Here is an 18,588-nt window from a genome sequence, read left to right as displayed (position 1 = left end):
GAAGTACTCCGTACAATACATGAAGATTTAAAGGGGTTGCAATATGGCCATTACCAAGTAGGGTTAACGATGTTTCAGTGCAAAGCCCAGTCTATACTCTGAAGGGAGTACTCCGTACGGAGCACTAGAGTCTACATAAGTACGATATAGCCGAGTCGGGTCAAGATCCCCAAGCCTTCCTTTTTCCAACGTGTTTTTCTGATATCGACCCAGTATACGGAGTGTACGGAGTGTACTACAGTATGCATATGCATTTCATTCTCTGACATGTCCAATAACCGAAGCATCTCAAGTTTCAAATTACTAACAAGGGCCTTAATGTGAGACGTTAGCGTCCGGGGCTAACACCAACCCCACTGATATCGTCAAGATGTGATTCGTCTAGTAATTTAGCCGGTCTCATGTTGAGGCGACCTTTCATTCCCTTTTTTTCTTTTCTTCTGCTTTTTATAAAGGTGGTTGAAGGGAAATCGACATGTTGTATACTATGTAGATCCGATACTTATCAGAGGGGGATCTGAAGTATAAGGATGGAGCACGGAGGAGTCGGATATAAAGTACTTTGATTACAGGAGTCAATTCCTAAAGAAATAGAGAAATAGAGAAATAAAGAAATTAATAGTCCGTAGTTAGTCCATGGCCAGATTGTTTAGCATTAATATACTTCCCGTTTGAGATGTGGACTAGTCTCCATGTCTCCATGTCCTCTTCAATCTTTTCCTCTCCCTTTTCCCAACTTCTGAGCTTGAGGCTCTCCTCTTTTGAATTGGTATGTTGTAAGTCTATTCAAGCACCCGTCAAAGATTGGGGTTAACCCATCTAGCCTTGAACGCCAGTTTGATACTAGCGGTTCTTTCCTGTCCTTTTTCCCCATTCCCCTTTTTGAACGGTAGGTCATCCCATGACTATGGATAGAGCTGGCCCTGACTATCATATACAGTGGCATTGAATGCCCTTCCATTCTTTTGCGATCTTGATCCTGGGGATCCTGCCTTGCTAGGTCGTTTTATTGCTTTATCCACTTTCTACAATCTTGTAGACACTTGCTCAGTGGCCAGACACAAGTCGCTCTGGTTTCAGTCCTTTCATCTTTTCATTCATTCTTAACTTGATCAAGGCATCAAGCAACCGTTCATTTCCATTCGTCGAAGTTCGAGAGACAAAATCTCTCTTTTGGACCGCAGCATCACCACACCATATACTTGATACTCTGCGAGCCCTAACTTCTCGCAAACTATACAAGGGCATCCACCGCGGCATTCCATTTATCCATACTTCTTTTGACCAAGCGACCAATGAGTACAGAAGTACCAAACTCCGCGCCCTCTGGGCAGCCTGACAGGAAAGGATCTGTCAAGCGGGCCAGACAAATGCTGGACGCTGGCGTGCGTCCAGAACGAACCTCACCACCCCAGCAGATGAGGCATCCGCCTGTCCCCAGGGATATCTCCCATCAAACACAATGGCCTCTTCCTGACTCTAGTCTCCCACCGCACCCGATCAATCAACATCCTAGGTATCTGGTTCCGCGTGGTCCTCCGCCTCAGAGACCACCTCATCCAAGTGAACTCCCTTCGCCATCCATTTACTCCGAACGGGATAGCCGAGTCTCAGAAATGAGCTTGGCTCCGAACCAAAGACCTCCCCGGTCCTTCTCACAACTCCAGCCGCCTCCGTTAGCGCATTCACGCCGGCCGATAAATGATGCCCCTGCCAGTCCTACCAGCACAATCGACATGACGACTCCTCGAATATCGATTGCAACAGAAGAGTTGTTCAGACAATCTGTGACTTCATCAACACCCTCTGTCCCTGATGTGCCCCAATTTCCACCTACTTTTCTGCTGCCCGAGTCCAGCCAATCTCAGGATGACCCCAGCCACCGGACGGCAGGCCTTGTCGCACCACTCAATGCACGAAAGCCTCCCCAGGCTCGCCGATCATCCGTCTCGCCCATTCCAGAAGAATTCGCCAACTCTCGATTTACCAAATGCTCCGTCGCGTCGAGCCGAGCTGTCCCCTCGAGTTGGGGATCTGGTCCTGCCGAATCCGAGATTCTGGGAGCATATCTAGACATGGAATCAGATGATGGTCAGCGGTCACCGGGCCTCCAAGAGGAAGATACGAGGCTTGTCCGAAATGCCAGTATCGGAAAGCGAGGAAAGCCGACGATGCGTACCATCACCAAGTCTAACCCCGTTTCCGTTGCAGATATGCCAGCACCCACCCAGGAGGAATCCGTCAAGGGCACAGAAGTACGACCTATCGGGTTAGGAGCTGCTGCAAACCAGATGCCCCATATCCCAAGCCAATTACGAAAGTCGTCTACTACAGCATCGAGTGAATCATTGAAAGGTGTAGATCCGGAAAAGCCACCCTTTTCCACGCAGTACGACTCGCCCTCCGATACGCGGCTCGAAAAAGAGCTCGAGGCCTTCGGACAGCTGCCTCACGCTGCACCAACAATGAGTGATAAAAGGCCTGGAGGTCGCAAGCCTCCTGCTCTGAATATGCATGCGTTGCGGGATGCAGAGGCTCGTGGGAGCCTTTCCAGTCTATCTGATTTGATTCGGAGGGCGACAAAGCTGGCGACGAACCTGGATCATGGGAGAACCGCTAGTCGAGCTAATCTGGCTGGTGGTGATGAGGCAGGGTTCAGGACTGCGATGGGTGAGTGCTTCGGACCAAGAACATCATGTGGAATTTCCGGGAGTAGTATTAACAAGTCTGTGCTTAGGACACCGACCACGCAACTCCGGCTCTATATCTGACATGCTGGCCTCCTTCCCGCCCCCGGCTTTGGCCACATCCGAAGGTCGTGCATCACGCACATCATGGCCCATGTTCTTTGGGCGCTCTAACTTGCGTAATGTTGAGCAACTTAACTCCAGTGATGATGACCCAAATGCTCCCCGACGCAGGAAGACGTGCTGCGGAATGCCTCGGAAGATCTTTGTGCTCATCTGCATTGTAATTTTCATCATCGTCGTTCTCGCGATTCTTCTCCCTGTGTTCCTTATCGCTGTGCCCCGCGAGAAAGCGAACTCATCCTGTGCTGAAAAGAACCCATGTGAGAACGGAGGTATGAGCGTCTCGGCCGGCGATGAGTGCTCATGCGTTTGTTCGAACGGTTATACCGGCTCACAATGCAATATTGCGGGTGATGATAGCTGCACCACCACCCGACTAATTAACGGATGGAATGCGACCATGGGCAGTACACTCCCTGTTCTATTCGAGGGGTCCAAGACGAAATACGGCATCACCCTCGACCAAGTCACGATCATGGCTCTTTTTAGCATGAACGACGTCTCCTGCAAGACCGAAAACGCGCTCGTGGCTTTCGACGATGTTACAAGTGACACGAACAAGACCCGCCGATCTGTACAATTGATAGCCGACTCGATGCCATCTGAAGAGAACGGGAAGCACGGTGATTCATCATCCGTTTCAACCACCGACCCAACACCAGTCCTAGCTGTCCGTGCCGAGGCCACTATGAACGGTATCCTATATGATGACTCCCACAAGTCAGCTACGACCACGTTGGCACCCACTCAAACCGAGTCAGCGAGCGCTTCCACCACCAGTACCAGCTCTCAATCCATTTCCGGGACAAAGGCGTCCGCGTCCACGTCCACGTCCACTGGGACCAGCGTTCCCGAGGACGTTGTTGGGTTTTCTCGGGTTGCGGTGTTGTACATTCTGCAGAAGACAGGCTCACTTGACACGGCCAAGTCTTCGGAGGAGAATATCCAAGGATACCTGGTTGATTCGTATGCGAACGCCACTCACCCGGCCATGACGGTGGGGGCTTTCGCTGTGGATTTTGAGAACTTGACGATCACGCTTCCCAATAGCACGGTGAAGGCTGAGTGATGATGTTTTGAAAATATGTATGTAGGCAAAAGGTGTATATAGCTCCATCAATTTAATTATGTATATTGGGTTTATCATGTTATCATACTCCGTACGTTGTAAGGTACATGTATGTACAACTGTTGTAGGTCAATTCTAGCCAACATTCGAACGTTGGCCGGATTTAGGGTTTTAGATTACCCGGCCGATTCTTTCCTAATTAGGAAGTACAATGTCGTGATTCGGCGCGGAGGTGACGTGCTCCATCACATGACCTCGATGTGGCGCTAAGTTGAGTCTATGGGAGGAGGGAAGTACATGGACTACTAAGACTACTAGCATATACAACATATATCAATTGAGCAAGTCCAAGTACTTCGGACTATATATATACTTCTTCATCTTCTATTAAGATTCATAAATCCCCTCATATTATGATGATCTCAATCAAAGGGATCGTCTATTTGCCCCTGAAAATCCGGAACCTGAGTCTTCCGTACCATATACAGACATACTTAGAATGTTGGTCCATGAATCTGCGACTAATATATCAGAACTATACACTTAAACTGTTACAAAATTGTAAAGACATATATATTTGATAGATATATTGATATGAATGAAACCATTCTGAAACTTCCCGGCAAATAATAGCCCTAAGGTCCATAATTAACATCCAACCTGGTTACCCCGAGGACATTCAGCCAAGACTTCCACCGTCTCCACACGTTGACGACTTCTGTTGGACGTGGATGGTTGTGGATGGTGCAATCCACCAGGGCTCCAAAGGAAATCTCTTGATAAGCAAAGCTTTCCCTTCTTTTCTCTTTTTCCCTTTTCTTTGTACATTACTCTTTTTTTCTATTCTATCCTTTCTTTTTTATATTCACTATGGCCAACGCCCCTCACGGTGGTGTCCTCAAGGACCTTCTCGCCCGCGATGCTCCCCGCCAGGCCGAGCTCGCCGCTGAGGCCGAGTCTCTCCCCGCTGTGACCCTCACTGAGCGCCAGCTGTGTGATCTCGAACTGATCATGAACGGAGGTTTCTCTCCTCTGGAGGGTAAGTGCAATTGGTTCTTTTGAGATCCATTGAGATCCATGTTCCTTGTTTTTGGGGAGGGGCACGGGCATAGAGGGCAATGGGCTAATCTTCATGCAGGTTTCATGAACCAGGCAGACTACGACCGGTATGCATGACACGGATGATCCCATTGGAATGAGAAACCCCTCATTCTGGGCGAATAACCTATAACAGCGGCAGCTGACAATGTGCATAGTGTCTGTGAGGACAACCGCCTTGCTGATGGCAATGTGTTCTCCATGCCCATTACCCTCGACGCTAGCCAAGAGGTTATCGATGAGAAGAAGCTCCAGGCTGGCTCTCGCATCACCCTGCGTGACTTCCGTGACGACCGTAACTTGGCTATTCTTACTATCGACGACATTTACCGCCCCGACAAGTGAGTTTGCCCTCCTTTCTCTCAATTTGACAATCGGAACCGGTCGCACTGTCGATCCTTATTTTTTCCCGTACCCTCGGACACCTTATAATGGGCGTTTTATGTCACCAACCTCGAATCCTTACCCAATGAGTCGATGTGGTTCGTGCTATAGTGGGGCTCGCTGACGTGGTTCTCCCCTAATTTAGGACTAAAGAGGCCAAGCTTGTATTCGGCGGTGACCCAGAGCACCCGGCTATCGTCTACCTGAACAACACCGTCAAGGAGTTCTACATTGGTGGAAAGATCGAGGCCGTCAACAAGCTCAACCACTACGACTATGTCGCCCTCCGCTGTATGTTCAATTCCCCTCGTCCCGCCCTTGAATCTGGCTCATAAATCTTCCTCTACAGACACCCCCGCAGAGTTGCGTGTCCACTTCGACAAGCTGGGCTGGTCCCGTGTCGTCGCTTTCCAGACTCGTAACCCCATGCACCGTGCCCACCGTGAGCTGACTGTCCGCGCGGCCCGTTCCCGCCAGGCCAATGTCCTGATTCACCCCGTTGTGGGTCTCACCAAGCCCGGTGACATTGACCACTTCACCCGTGTCCGCGCCTACCAGGCTCTCCTTCCCCGCTACCCCAACGGCATGGCCGTCCTGGGTCTCCTGGGTCTGGCCATGCGTATGGGTGGTCCCCGTGAGGCCATCTGGCACGCCATCATCCGTAAGAACCATGGTGCCACCCACTTCATTGTCGGTCGTGACCACGCCGGTCCCGGTTCCAACTCCAAGGGCGAGGACTTCTACGGCCCCTACGATGCTCAGCACGCTGTCGAGAAGTACAAGGACGAGCTCGGCATCGAGGTCGTCGAATTCCAGATGGTTACCTACCTCCCCGACACCGATGAGTACCGCCCCGTTGACCAGGTCCCCGCTGGCGTGAAGACCCTCAACATCTCCGGTACCGAGCTCCGCCGTCGTCTGCGCTCCGGCGCTCACATCCCCGAGTGGTTCTCTTACCCGGAGGTCGTCAAGATCCTGCGCGAGTCCAACCCCCTCGCGCCACCCAGGGTTTCACCATCTTCCTGACCGGTTACATGAACTCCGGCAAGGATGCCATCGCCCGTGCTTTGCAGGTTACCCTGAACCAGCAGGGTGGTCGTTCCGTCTCCCTGTTGCTGGGTGACACCGTCCGCCACGAGCTCTCCTCCGAGCTGGGCTTCACCCGCGAGGACCGCCACACCAACATCCAGCGCATTGCCTTCGTTGCCACTGAGCTCACCCGCGCCGGTGCCGCTGTCATCGCCGCCCCCATTGCTCCCTACGAGGAGTCCCGCAAGTTCGCCCGTGACGCCGTCTCCCAGGCTGGATCCTTCTTCCTGGTCCACGTCGCCACTCCCCTCGAGCACTGCGAGCAGTCCGACAAGCGTGGCATCTACGCTGCTGCTCGTCGTGGCGAGATCAAGGGCTTCACTGGTGTCGATGACCCTTACGAGACTCCTGAGAAGGCTGATCTCGTTGTCGACTTCTCCAAGCAGAGTGTGCGCAGCATTGTGCACGAGATCATTCTCGTTCTGGAGAGCCAGGGTTTCCTGGAGCGTCAGTAAGCGCGAGGCTTGGTGGAGTCGATTATATGTTTTTTGTTCTTCTATGGATTCCCCTGGCTTAGATAGTTCAAGTTGCCAATAGATTTGGTTTTGTGATCTGACTTTGTGCACTATAAGCAATGTATTGGCCCAGGATAGATAAGTAAGGGCATAGCACAGGTGGTTTTATAGTTATAGAGACAGAAGAGAAACAAACAATCCAGTAACTCATCCAATAGTATAAGTACTAACTATGCCTAGACTTTCCTCCAGAGATCTATGAACTAGGAATTCCAGGGGAAACCATGTTGAATTTAGAGGCATCTACCCTGGCTATATTATCAGAGCTATATCAGAGCTGATGCCGAGCAATCACCCGTGGACACTTTCATAACCATGACGCGTAAAGCAAAGAAAAAAACCCCCCAAAGAACCACGAAGCCACTGCACAATGCAAAGGGAAATAGAAATAGAAGAAAACAAAGTGAAGTGAAAAGGGGAAAGGAACAAAACGCCAGGAATAAACACACGATGTCGTACATGGGGGTAAATTGCCAGCACGAATCCTAGCCAAAGTCGAAAGAATAAAAGATTACCGGGAAAATTATCAAGAATAGAAAGAATGGACCAGTGTCGAGGTCAACAGAAAATAAAATAACAAAAGACTTCCCAGCTGTTGGTTGATAGACCTGGGATTGCCAGAAGATGGCCGCGTGAAAAGCTCACAAAGTCTGACCAGAGGTCAGTTATTTCTTTGATCCCTTGACAGACTTCATAACACGTCGAGCTGCACTTTTGACTCCCTTGCCAAAGCCCCCTTTGGGAGTGCTTTTAGCCTTGGGAGCAGGTTTCTTAGCCTTAACGGGGCTCTTGGCAGGTACCCTTTTCGCAGGCTTGCGAGGAGAAGCCCCGGAACCTTTGGAAGCAGTAGCGAGAATTTTCTTCTTGGTCTCAGCGGAGGGCCGCTTGAGCTGGGACGTTGTCTTCTTGGGAGAAGCCGGGGTTTCTTTGGCTGTCTTGTTTGATCGGGAAGCACGCACAGTGGCCTTGATCCGGCCTGTGGCTTTGACGGTTGGTAGCTTAACGTTAGTCTTCGACTTGACAGCAGTCGTGGTCTTGCCCTTTGCCGTTGTCTTGGTCGTCTTCTTCCCACGGACGGCAGCCACGGCCTTTTTCACGCCGGCCTTGATGGACTTGGACCTGATAATCTTGCGCTTCTTGCCTTGCGGGGCCTCGTCGTCGCTTTCGGCTTCTTCTGAGGCCTTTCGCTTTTTTCCTATGACCTTTTTGGCAGTTGTCGTCTTTGGACTTCCCTCGGCCTTTCGTTTCTCGAGTTCTTTAGCACGTTGCTGTTTTTCTTTCAGCCGTGGACCAAGGAAGCCTCGACAGTTCGCTGATCCACAGCGGCATTCTTGAACATTCTTGTTAGAGTAGGGACTGATATAGTATTAGTACATGGTCAAGTGGTTTGATACACGTGTAATACTCACTCAAAGTTGTAGTCATAGCTCAATTCCTCCCCTGTGGAGACTCCTCGATCTCCAGCGAAGAGTGCCATGCGTGGCTTGCCAGCAACAGTCCATTTCTCCATACGGCAGTTTGGCTCACAGGCATGGTTAACAAAGCGAGCAATAGACCCGCGCGTAGCATCAATGATCATGTTTTGATCAAAATACATAAGATAATAACACTGGTTGTGCGATGTCAATAAATACCAGTCCATAAAGCACCAAGAGAAAGGGCACGTACGTCGTTGTTTTTGTATACTGTTCTCATCCTCTTCTCGCATTCAAGCTGAGTGAGAATCTCGCCGGTGTATTCCACAATAATTTGGTTGGGCTCGAAGGAACGATTGCTGCGGACGCCATATCCGCGATCTGCTGTCTTGATGACTTCGACTCCAATGTTATACTTGCCCCCGGCCTTAGTCCGCTGCTTAAGGCCCTCGAAGTTTCGGTTACCGCACTCAGGACCCAGCCTGCAGTTACCGTTGTCGCACTCGTAGAACATATAGCGGTTCTGGCAATTCTCATCACAGCCAGTGTCTTCAGTGCACATACAAGTAGACAGCTCGAGCTTTTTGTTCGCCTTCCAAAAACTTCCGGCATCACCAACAAAAACATCTAGACTGTCTGTTAGCCCTCACATCATAATGTGAGATACTCGACATGCCACTCACTCTTGTTAGTCTTGCGCCATTCGTTGGGCTTAGGCTGTCCAGGTGGTAGTGGCGAGAAGATATCATACGGCAGCTGGTAGTCCCGTCCAGTCTTCAAAAGACGAGCACCCTTGAACATTGGCATGGGAAGGATGGTGCGCTGCATGGGACCGGTTCCAGTTTTCTTCGAATTCTTACTCCGGCGCTGCTTAGGAGGCGAGTCCGAGGGTTCCTGTCCTGTATAAAGGCCATGCGACAACCATATCTTGCGAGGTCGCGAAGCAGATACAGCCGGTTCCTCTGGTTCAGGAGTATCCTGATCTTGGAGCTTGGACAAGTCGCTCTCAGATACTCGACGCTTCTTTGATGCAGGCTCGTTGACTGCCGAGAGAGCCGTCTCGTCTTTCGACGGGGCATTATTGCGAGGGCGGAGACTAGCACGCCGACCAAGATCCTTGTCTGCCAGGCCTCTCGTGCGCTTTCCCAATATACTGCTGGCCCGGTCGACCAGATCTGAAGCCTTATCCATCAGGCTGAAGCGACCAGACCGTCGTAGAGACTTGCGAGGAGAGGTTCGGGTTGGGACCACCCCAGCCGTGGGCGTTCCTTCGTCTTCGACCAATGCCTTCCCCACACGCTTCCGTAGCGTCCGCTGCTGAAGCGCCGTGTTCATATCCTCTGATTGTAAGTCCTGGGAAGACTTTGAGACCGGTGTATCGGGCGCCGCAGTGTCGTCGGCCACGGTATCATCGTCGACTGGAGCTCCGCTCCACAAGGAAGATTCCATCACTGCAATACTGTGGCGGAGAGAAGAGTGAGATCGTTTCGCTTTGGCAAGACTGTCGACATAGGCCTCGCTAGATGAGGCCGCGGGCTCCTTGTTTGTGTCGTCTAGTGGCTCGCCGGGTCGCAACGATGCGCGTGCAACCCGTGTTGACCTTCGCCGTCCTGCGGGTTTTTCGTCGGCGAGCGCGTTCTCGTTGTTGCTCGAGGTCTCCGAGCGGCTGTTTTCAGGCGTCAAGAGCTGTTCTGGCACGTCGAGGCTCATGTTGTCATCGGTAGGCTCGTGAGCCTGGGCGTCGGGAGCCGCGGACGCGACTGACCGGGACGTTCGTGGCGCCATTTTCGTGAGGATAAGATAACAAAAAGGACAATTCCACCTGGAACCGCCCTTTCTCTATCGATGTAGAGCAACTGGCGCGTGTGGTCGGGCTGGATGGGGAAATATCAGGGGAAGGTGTCGGATCGAAGAGGATCAGCTTCCCGCGCGCTTCTTATCAATCTAGGGTGAGGGTCTGACGCGTGCAACAACACTTTCGAGCACTCCAACCGTAGAATTTCCCGATCTACAAGAGTACTAACGCAATGAAAAGAATGACAAAGCAAGGGAGAAGGGGAAAATAAGCATCCGCCAGAAGCCTGCCCTGGTGGAATGCCGAAATCCCTCACTCCCCCCCACATGAACACGAGAGATTCTATGACTGGGATGATATGGATATATAGATTATTCTAGCTGTAACATACACAGAATGATATCAAATGTCCAAACAAAGGTGAATATATGGTCCTAATAGGACATGGAAAGAAAAGGCTGGTTCTGGATAGGGTTGCCCATTCCCAGGTATGTAGTCACGACAGGTAACAGGATAGAACAGGATAAGAAATAGATCATGACAGATCAGTAGAAAGAGAGAAATTATGTCTGCGCCAGGTGTATCAAATCAAACGGAGATGGCGACAAGAAGGGTATGTGTAATGTGGTGATTAGAAAGTGATAGATGTGTCCACGGGTATGAAGGATCCCAGTAAGAACAGGAATAGGTGGGCAGAGAAAAGGAGGAAATCATGAATATCATCTTCACAGATCGTAGCCGCCGAGCCAAGGCCGACTGGCAAAAAGCGACTTTTTTTTGTTTTAGCCCTGTTGGGGACCAACATGTTGCATTTCAATGCCTTGGGACTCGACATCTGGGACACGGTACTTGCGCTTTTGTGAGTCCAAGCGTTGGTCACCGTCTTCATACCGCTGCTTGAATTGCATGTAGGTAGGAGGGCGAGGACGCCCAAGAACAGCGATCCAGTTCTTAAGGATGTTTCCTTGTGTGAATGGTCGATGTCGGTCAGTCTTGGCAAACTTGTGCGAGTTGAGATATTCTCTGGTAGTCTCGCCGCGGCCAACTAGGAAGAGATGATATGCCCAAAGTGATGTAGGGTATGGCACTGCAACCAACCCATAGACCACCATGGCCCATGGCACTCTCCATTTGGAGATTGCAGCCCCGAATGAGATGCTTTCCCGAGACCTGTAGACCAATATATGTGCCAGACTAGCGCCGATCAAAAAGAGAGCCAAGAGGGTGCAAGAGCTAACGAAAGTAAAGAAATAGCGATAGTTTCGGCGACCAACACAGTTGTTGAGCCACACGCAGTGATGATCGAGGGTTTCCACGCAGTTGTTGCAGACACGGCAGTGATAGCAGCGAGGAGGCCGCCAAATATTACATGTCTTGCAGTATTTCACAGGCACGTCCATGGCAGCTACATCGGAAGTAGCAAGCTTGACCATAACCCAGTCATTTGTGGGCGGACCAAGCGCCAGAGGGTCATCTGAAGAATCCGGCTGAGGCATAGGATGTACATTCCGAGGCATAATCTAGGAGTATCATGTTAGCACCACGAAACTTGAGACTCAATCAAGACCGAGTCACTTACTCCAGGATCGACGACTGATGCATGCACAAACGACGAAAAACACACGTAGAAAATGTAAGCAAACACTATCGGAATGGCAGGAGAGATATTATGCCATAGCCAGGGTGCCCTAATTTCAGAAGTTAGCCATTGGCCCGACGGTCATATCAAGTGAGTCCACATACGAGAAGGCAAAGAACAACGCCGAAGGTACAACGATTAAAAGTCCTGTTGCAATATTGACAGGCTTGTCTCTCGAGTTCTGGAACCGCCCCCCGCCGCAGAAGAATGTGTTGCCGAGGAAGTACTCGTAATTCTTACCCAGCTTCGTTTTTGGTAGAGGGGGCTTTTTCACATCGAGGGGACCCGGAGAGGAGCCAGCGGAGGAGAGATGTTCGTGGCCTTGATGGGCCCGAGAATCGTGGCCGTGCCCTGCACCCCGATTTTGCAATGATAGGAATGACAGTGGTGATTTTGGTGGTGTATCCTGCACAGCATGTCCTGTATAGTTGGCGCCCAGGTTGAGACGCTGGGGCTTCTCTTTCTGATCTCGATCCCGCAGCAGTCGGACGCTTTCACCCAGACTCCGGATGGTCGTGTTACCGGTGGGGCTAGCGTTGGAGGTGTTGCGGTCTGGAATAATAGGATCTGTGAATTCCGTTCCTCGAGACGGAGGAGCTTCCATATCAGCCGGATGCTGAGATCCTTGCGGGGCCGTGCTATTGGAGATCAAGCTCCCCCTGTTCTGGCTACCATGCTCTGTCCAGTCGTCGGCGGATGAAACCGTTCCTTTAGTCACAGGGCGTGTTCCTCGGTGTGCCTGCAATCGTTGCGAGCTCATAGGCCGAAAAAATGCCTGTGCCGTCAGAGACGGGATATGTGTTCTACTCAATCGACTTCCCGAGCTACCAGGTCTGCTGGTCACCGAGTTCCGCGTTGGAGGCGGACCACGCCTGGATGAAACTGAAGGCCGCGACTGGTGGGGAGGGTGAGGTGATGTGTAAGATGGTGTTCGCTCTCCATCTTCATCTGTCACTCGGGACGAAATTCCGCCCACAGAGGGAGGCCGAGGAATCCCTAGCACAGGGTGCGGTGTCGATCCCTGGTTTGTGTCGCCAGTCTCCGGGCGATCTGCGGAGTTTTCCATAGCCGTGGAATGATGGTGAATATTAACAATTGCTAGATGGAAATGCGCGCTATCATATTGCGTTCCGAATCGGCAATAGCGAAGGGATGGAGGTGAATCGCAGTGTAACGTAGGCAGCTGATAGCGACGGGATACGGCGAGCAGCGAGCAGAGCAGAAAAAGGAGTGACGATAGAGCCGAGACAGCGTCTAATGAGCGAAAGTAAACAAAAGGATCAAGCAATCAAGGTCCTATAATTCCATTAGTCTCAAATCCCAATGCAGAGTTCCACTAACGAACGCGCCGCAAGGGCCAAGATGCAGAGCCCCTGATGGAGAAAACCGGAACAACACACCTCAGGCGTAAACAGCGATCGATGAGCCAAACAAATTGTAAAGGCCAATTACATCGCAGAAATCAACAGGAATGATCGTATATGCGTCAGCAAGTTGGATAATTCGAACCACAGAATATCAACCAACAGGAAGCTCGAAAGTCATGACCCGATTGCTTGAACCGGTGATGACTCAGCGTCACCTGATATTCCGGCAACATCATTCGATGTTCATGATTCTCTCCCACTACCCCGTCTCCAGTTCTCCGCCCACGAATTCTCCTTCCAACGCACGCTCGAATTGCTGCAACAATGTCTTCAATTGCTGCTCTGGCTACCCGCCGGGCTCTGACCCGCCAGTCCCTCCTCCGCGCTCCCCCGCGCCGCTTCAACTCCTCTAAGGTCGAGGAGGCCAACCTCGACAAGGCCGGCAAGCGTGATCCCGAGCTCTACGTACGGATCCCACGGAGCCATTGAACCGCCCTCGAGCTTTCATTCTAACTGTCTTGCTTCTAGGTCCTTCTCGGTGTCATGTCTGGTGCTTTCCTGATTGCGGGATGGTGAGCATCCCTCCCGAAATTGCCCTACAATGCCTCATGCCCAAATGGTTCGCCCCATTTGCGCCACTGTGACGTATCAGCACTTCTTGGGGATTTTACCCAATCTACCCACCACTCTCAATGGCGCACGCACGTACAATGGCCAATCGCTAATCAGTTCGGCATTCGCGATAATATAGGTACTTCGGCCGCAAGCCCACTTCCGTGAACTCTGAGAGCAACGTTCGCATTGGCGAGAGTGCCATGCCCTGGCACGGCGAATCCGAGGATGGCAAGGTCTACAAGTACCAGTACCACCCCCACGGTGACAAGAGCCAGCCCCTCCGCGCTGCTCCCAGCGCCATGAACACCGTCATTGTTCCCAATGTCACCCTGCCCGAGGTACGGATTCCTGGACCTTTTGTTTATGCCATACGTGGGATCACTCCACAACTTGCTCAGAGTGCCATGTGATCGCGTTGGCTGTTTTGGTAAAGAATACTGACATTAGTTTCTTTCTAACAGGACCTCCACGAGAAGTTCAACAAGTACGGCAAGGAGGAGTGGGACTACTAAATGGCTATCGTTTAGCCATAAGAAGTGCCTTAAGAAGTCGAATGAAGCTAACCGCCGTTTCTTGCGGCCGGCTGCTGTACACTAAGACCGGGGAGAGGAGAGGGCTGCGTGAACTTGCCATTGGGACAGCAAGAGATTTGTGCATAGTATACGTATTCAGATAAAGAGTCAATTGGGAATAGCTCTCTTTCTTGCGTTACATCCATCCGTATCCTGCTGACTAGCCTACAAGGTTGAATTAGCATCCTACCTAGGTAGAACCATATCTGACAAACCAGTTGCAAAAGCGCTGAAAGCGGCCAAATAACTACCATGTACCTTTGATGTTACGAGATATAGCACAGAATCTGCGGATATCAGTGTCGATTACGACAACACTAGAAAAAAGCTAACAACGGAATAGGGGAATGGGCAAGTACTCTATGAAGTCTCATTATACATGGCAGAATCCGCTCTCCTCTTACATTTTCCATCTTTCCAGACAACCACTATTTCGTGGCCTCATTACCCTCACTGGCAGGCTTAGCCTCCATGGAGCTTGACTGCTCGACCGAGCGCTCGTTGCCATCGGCCACAGAGGCAGGGCTCTCAGGGGGAATGGAGTCCTCGGGCGCGCTACCAGTCTCGGGATTCTGGCCCTGCACATCCGGGTGCGGGGGCGCAAGCTGGCCATCAACGACGGGAACATCGTGGGCATTCTGCAAAGGCTGGCCAGGCTCATAGCGAGTCTCGAACTTAACTTTACCTTCTGCCCGGAGCGAGGCTACCAGGTTCTCGTCAAGAACTTGGCCGTTCTGGTCGCGGTACTCAACGCGCGCCATAGAGCCAGCGATCTTAGGCGCGGTGACGGCCGCTGGGTCTGATTCTTGGATAGCCTCACTTGCAGGCGCAGGCGCAGGTTCTTCAGCCTGGACTGGCGGCGGCGGGGGTGGTGCTTGGGCTGCGGTTGTAGGGGCAGCCACGGGCGGCATGCTCGGCACGTACTGAGTAATGTACTGGCTCAACTAGTGGCGTTTGAAGTCCATGTTAGTCGTGGTCTCGTCGATTCGTTCAATAACCTCGCCGGGGAGGTCTCCATTCCGGAACACTTACGTCGGTGTGAAAGGTATTACAGTCGAAATCCCAGGAACCGAGCAGTTTCACCTGATTGCATGCATCCCTAGTCCAGGGGTTGCCATACACGAGTGGGGCGTAGAGAGTGAACACAACAACGCTAAGACCCAGGAAGATTGCCATCAGAGCCTTGCCAATTACAGGCCTGGACGCGAGCCCCAGGCTCTTAATGCGGTTCGTGAGGAAGTCAAGCTCCTGGCAGAGGACCATAATGGCGAAGTAAAGGGCGGGGAGATAGTGGTGCAAAAAGAGCTGGCGCGCCATAAGGTAGAATGGGAAGTAGTGGAAGAACCAGCCCAAAACGCTGGTGCCAACCTCGTAGTCAAAGCGCTTGAAGGAAACGTGTCTGTAGTCACCACAGCTTCGCTGCCACCGAACAATGGAGAGAGCCTTGAAGATGAAATAGATTCCAATGGCCAGAGTGGTCGACCACCAAATCAGCGGGTTTCCGAGGAGGTAAATTTGGCGGTTGTCTTTGCCCCAGAAGTTGATTCCGCGAAGGAGGGTAGGCCAAGAGGGCGGGCGAGAATCCCAGGCGTGGGACTCAACCAAGCCTGCGTTCGTGGTCCACATAACCTTCTGCAATTCCCAGAACTTGCCCAGGAAGCCGGGGTTACGGTAGTTGACTCGCTCGGCGTCTGGGGCCATAGCGGGGTGCTGGTTGGACTCAATATACCAAACGCTATTGGGAAGAGTACCACCCTTGGCGCATGTCACTTCCTGCTGCTCCCAACCCCAGTCCGGAAGCTTGACCTTGTGGGAAAATAGGACACAGCCAGTCATGACGTGCACCAGCTTGAACTTGGACTGGATAGTCCGCAGACGCTTCTTAGACTCCGGGGTCTCAGACATGGACTTAACAATCTCAACCCTCCATAAGTCGTTGGCATCACCGGGGAAGCCTTCGTATCCATAGGCAGAAACCTCATATTGCCAGTCGGCCTCGGTCACCGGAGGGCGCTCGTCATGCGAGTGAATTCTTCGGTGAGTGATCGCGTGATAAAGCCTAATGATCGAACCATCCTCAATGAAACCAGGAGCAGTCATGTTGTCCCAGGCGAACGGGCCCTCGACCTCTCCATACGGTCCTAGAGGCTGAGTTGAGTTCTCCAAAACGAACACGTTGTTTTCATCCTTGTGGGGATAGAGGGTGATTTGCTGCTGCTTGCTACCCGTTGGGTACATGTGAGGGTGAGAGTGCAGATAGCCGCCCTGCGTGTTCAGATGGCGAAGACTGACTCGGGATCCAAATGAGACATCTGCAGGAACATCTTGCATAGACTTTGAGTTCAAAGTCGCCTGGAATTCCGATGACATGAAGCCGTCACCTTCTCCGGGGTTAACCAAGCATGTGAAGTGAATGGCAAACATGGCAAGGTAGAAGCCTAGAGGAATGACGATAAGGCAGAAGACCCGGGAGAAGAAATGCTTGAGCCACAGACGCTGTAACAATCCTATTATTAGCATAGAACACGGCTTGGTCTGAATATGGAATTACATACCGGTGTGACATTTTTAGCATCACCCAACAGTACCCACAATTGAAGAGCCGTGAGAGATCCAACCCAAGCCATAGTGAAGAGACCAACCCACTTCACACTCAAAGTTGCGCCAAGAGAAAGACCGGTAACCACCAGCCAGAACCACCAGGGGCCGCGGAAGGCATGGGCCGGTCCCAGCTCTTGTTGGTTGGTGAAGCAGCTGAACGCCAAAGCTGTCAGGGCGGTAAAGAAAATCAACGGGGAGTCGAGCAGAATCAGACGGGATTGGGTGACCAAAGCGTTATCAAAGATAACCAGGCCAGCACCTAGGAGTGAAGTCGAAGTTCGGCACCCCGTAACTTTGAGGGTGAGGAACATCAATGGGACAGTCAAAACGCCTAGGATAGCTGGAAGCATGCGCATTGCCACATAGGGCACACCGGGCTCCAAATAATCCTTGCCAATATCCTTGAAATCGAAGTTGCCGTCGAAACCAGCAAGCCAGCCAGCCAGCGTAAGCAGCAGTTTAGCTAGCGGGGGGTGCACATCCATGAAGAATTTTCCCTTGATGTATTTAGAAGCAAATCCACCGAAGCTATTATGCGAAAATCGTTAGTCCCTGTTCGGTTTTATTTCGATTCATAGCACAAGGTTGGCGGGAACGTACTGGACTTCATCGAATACGACGCTGGTGGGCTGGTAGATTCTGAATAGGCGAACAGCCGCAGCGACAAGTGTCACCAGTACAATAAGCTTATAGTCCGAGCCGGGAAGTTTGAAGATATCGTTGTTCTTCACTCCATCCGAGGCATATGTCCGAGGCACTGGCAAAGGCTTGCGGCTCTTGGGCTTGGGTGACCGACTGGGCGATCGCCTACCACGGCTCTGGGGCCGTACGGCCAGTGTGTCTTTCGCTTTCTGGCCCATACTCGATACAGGTATGGAACGACGTCAGCAGTTCAGGAGAACGGGGCGGGAGTCGGAACGTCGAGGAAAGAAGATAGGAGAATTGCGTGTAGTTTAGTTATAGTTTAAATCGTTAATGAGAGGCTTCTCAAGGTTCGATCGACGAGTGGACGTTGTCGAAAACTGATTTCGACCTCGAGCTGTCAACCGTTCAATGGCTTCAGGCACCACACCAATTAATGATCGTGTAACGATGAGGAAAAAGGCCCCATGACAGGGAAGAAATAAGAGATTAAAGAAAATTGGCCGGTGAAGAGAGAGTAAGAAAAGAAAAAGGACGTTGAAAAAAGCAAGAACTAGAGTGAACGCAGATGGACGAAAGCGTGCAGGTCCGCCTTGAGGCCAGATCAACGGCGGCTGTGGAGGACATGTGAGCCCCTTAGTTTTTAGCCCCCCTAGTATTGTAACGGTCTTTACAGAAGTGGGATTCAAAGTCTTAAAATGTCATCTTTATTGTTACTTATATGCATGTAAGCTGATCTAGATATCAATATTGGCTATATCAAGTAAAAAAGAAAGTAAACATTCCCATTCCGGACTGCATTTCAGTGGGGAAATGCAGACAGGAACATGGCCGCGCACGGGATACACCGCCACAAGACACACCGCCACAGTAATGCCACTTTCTGTGGCGGTGAAACACAGTGTGGCTAGTGAAGTTACTCAAGCCCTCCATCCATCATCTGCGGTCTAACAAGTCCCCATTTCTTCAATCCTCAC

The 18,588-nt window shown here is 51.5% G+C and overlaps 6 protein-coding genes across 6 annotated transcripts; 3 read left to right on the top strand and 3 right to left on the bottom strand.

Annotated features, from left to right (window-relative positions):
- Positions 1-1,295: 1,295 nt before the first annotated feature.
- Positions 1,296-3,879, top strand: N7525_009202 (uncharacterized protein; the record flags this gene model as incomplete). The annotated part of the gene is made up of 2 exons (XM_002563249.2): positions 1,296-2,670; positions 2,738-3,879. The coding sequence occupies 2 exons, from the start codon at positions 1,296-1,298 to the stop codon at positions 3,877-3,879; spliced, it is 2,517 nt and encodes an 838-aa protein (XP_002563295.2).
- Positions 3,880-4,749: 870 nt separating this feature from the next.
- sC (sulfate adenylyltransferase) lies at positions 4,750-6,905 on the top strand (the record flags this gene model as incomplete). Its single annotated transcript, XM_061214641.1, has 6 exons — positions 4,750-4,918; positions 5,018-5,045; positions 5,136-5,318; positions 5,507-5,652; positions 5,711-6,324; positions 6,369-6,905. 6 exons carry the CDS (start codon positions 4,750-4,752, stop codon positions 6,903-6,905), a joined length of 1,677 nt encoding a protein of 558 aa, XP_061069072.1.
- Positions 6,906-7,630: 725 nt separating this feature from the next.
- On the bottom strand, positions 7,631-10,165 carry N7525_009200 (putative histone-lysine N-methyltransferase (Ash1); the record flags this gene model as incomplete). Its single annotated transcript, XM_002563247.1, has 4 exons — positions 7,631-8,321; positions 8,375-8,574; positions 8,634-9,007; positions 9,064-10,165. The coding sequence occupies 4 exons, from the start codon at positions 10,163-10,165 to the stop codon at positions 7,631-7,633; spliced, it is 2,367 nt and encodes a 788-aa protein (XP_002563293.1).
- A 792-nt stretch (positions 10,166-10,957) lies between these two features.
- On the bottom strand, positions 10,958-12,880 carry erf2 (palmitoyltransferase ERF2; the record flags this gene model as incomplete). Its single annotated transcript, XM_002563246.1, has 3 exons — positions 10,958-11,695; positions 11,755-11,863; positions 11,919-12,880. The coding sequence occupies 3 exons, from the start codon at positions 12,878-12,880 to the stop codon at positions 10,958-10,960; spliced, it is 1,809 nt and encodes a 602-aa protein (XP_002563292.1).
- A 625-nt stretch (positions 12,881-13,505) lies between these two features.
- N7525_009198 (uncharacterized protein) lies at positions 13,506-14,308 on the top strand (the record flags this gene model as incomplete). Its single annotated transcript, XM_002563245.2, has 4 exons — positions 13,506-13,646; positions 13,710-13,753; positions 13,933-14,134; positions 14,258-14,308. The coding sequence occupies 4 exons, from the start codon at positions 13,506-13,508 to the stop codon at positions 14,306-14,308; spliced, it is 438 nt and encodes a 145-aa protein (XP_002563291.1).
- Positions 14,309-14,796: 488 nt separating this feature from the next.
- pmt1 (protein mannosyltransferase 1) lies at positions 14,797-17,829 on the bottom strand (the record flags this gene model as incomplete). Its single annotated transcript, XM_002563244.1, has 4 exons — positions 14,797-15,312; positions 15,401-16,864; positions 16,924-17,497; positions 17,570-17,829. The coding sequence occupies 4 exons, from the start codon at positions 17,827-17,829 to the stop codon at positions 14,797-14,799; spliced, it is 2,814 nt and encodes a 937-aa protein (XP_002563290.1).
- Positions 17,830-18,588: the final 759 nt, after the last annotated feature.

The sequence above is a fragment of the Penicillium rubens genome (assembly GCF_028828025.1).
Source record: "Penicillium rubens strain IBT 27055 chromosome Unknown utg000003l_segment0_segment0, whole genome shotgun sequence".
Classification (NCBI taxonomy): Eukaryota; Fungi; Ascomycota; class Eurotiomycetes; order Eurotiales; family Aspergillaceae; genus Penicillium; species Penicillium rubens.
The sequence above is the reverse complement of the archived record's forward strand: the minus strand, read 5'-3'. Positions and strand labels throughout refer to the sequence as shown.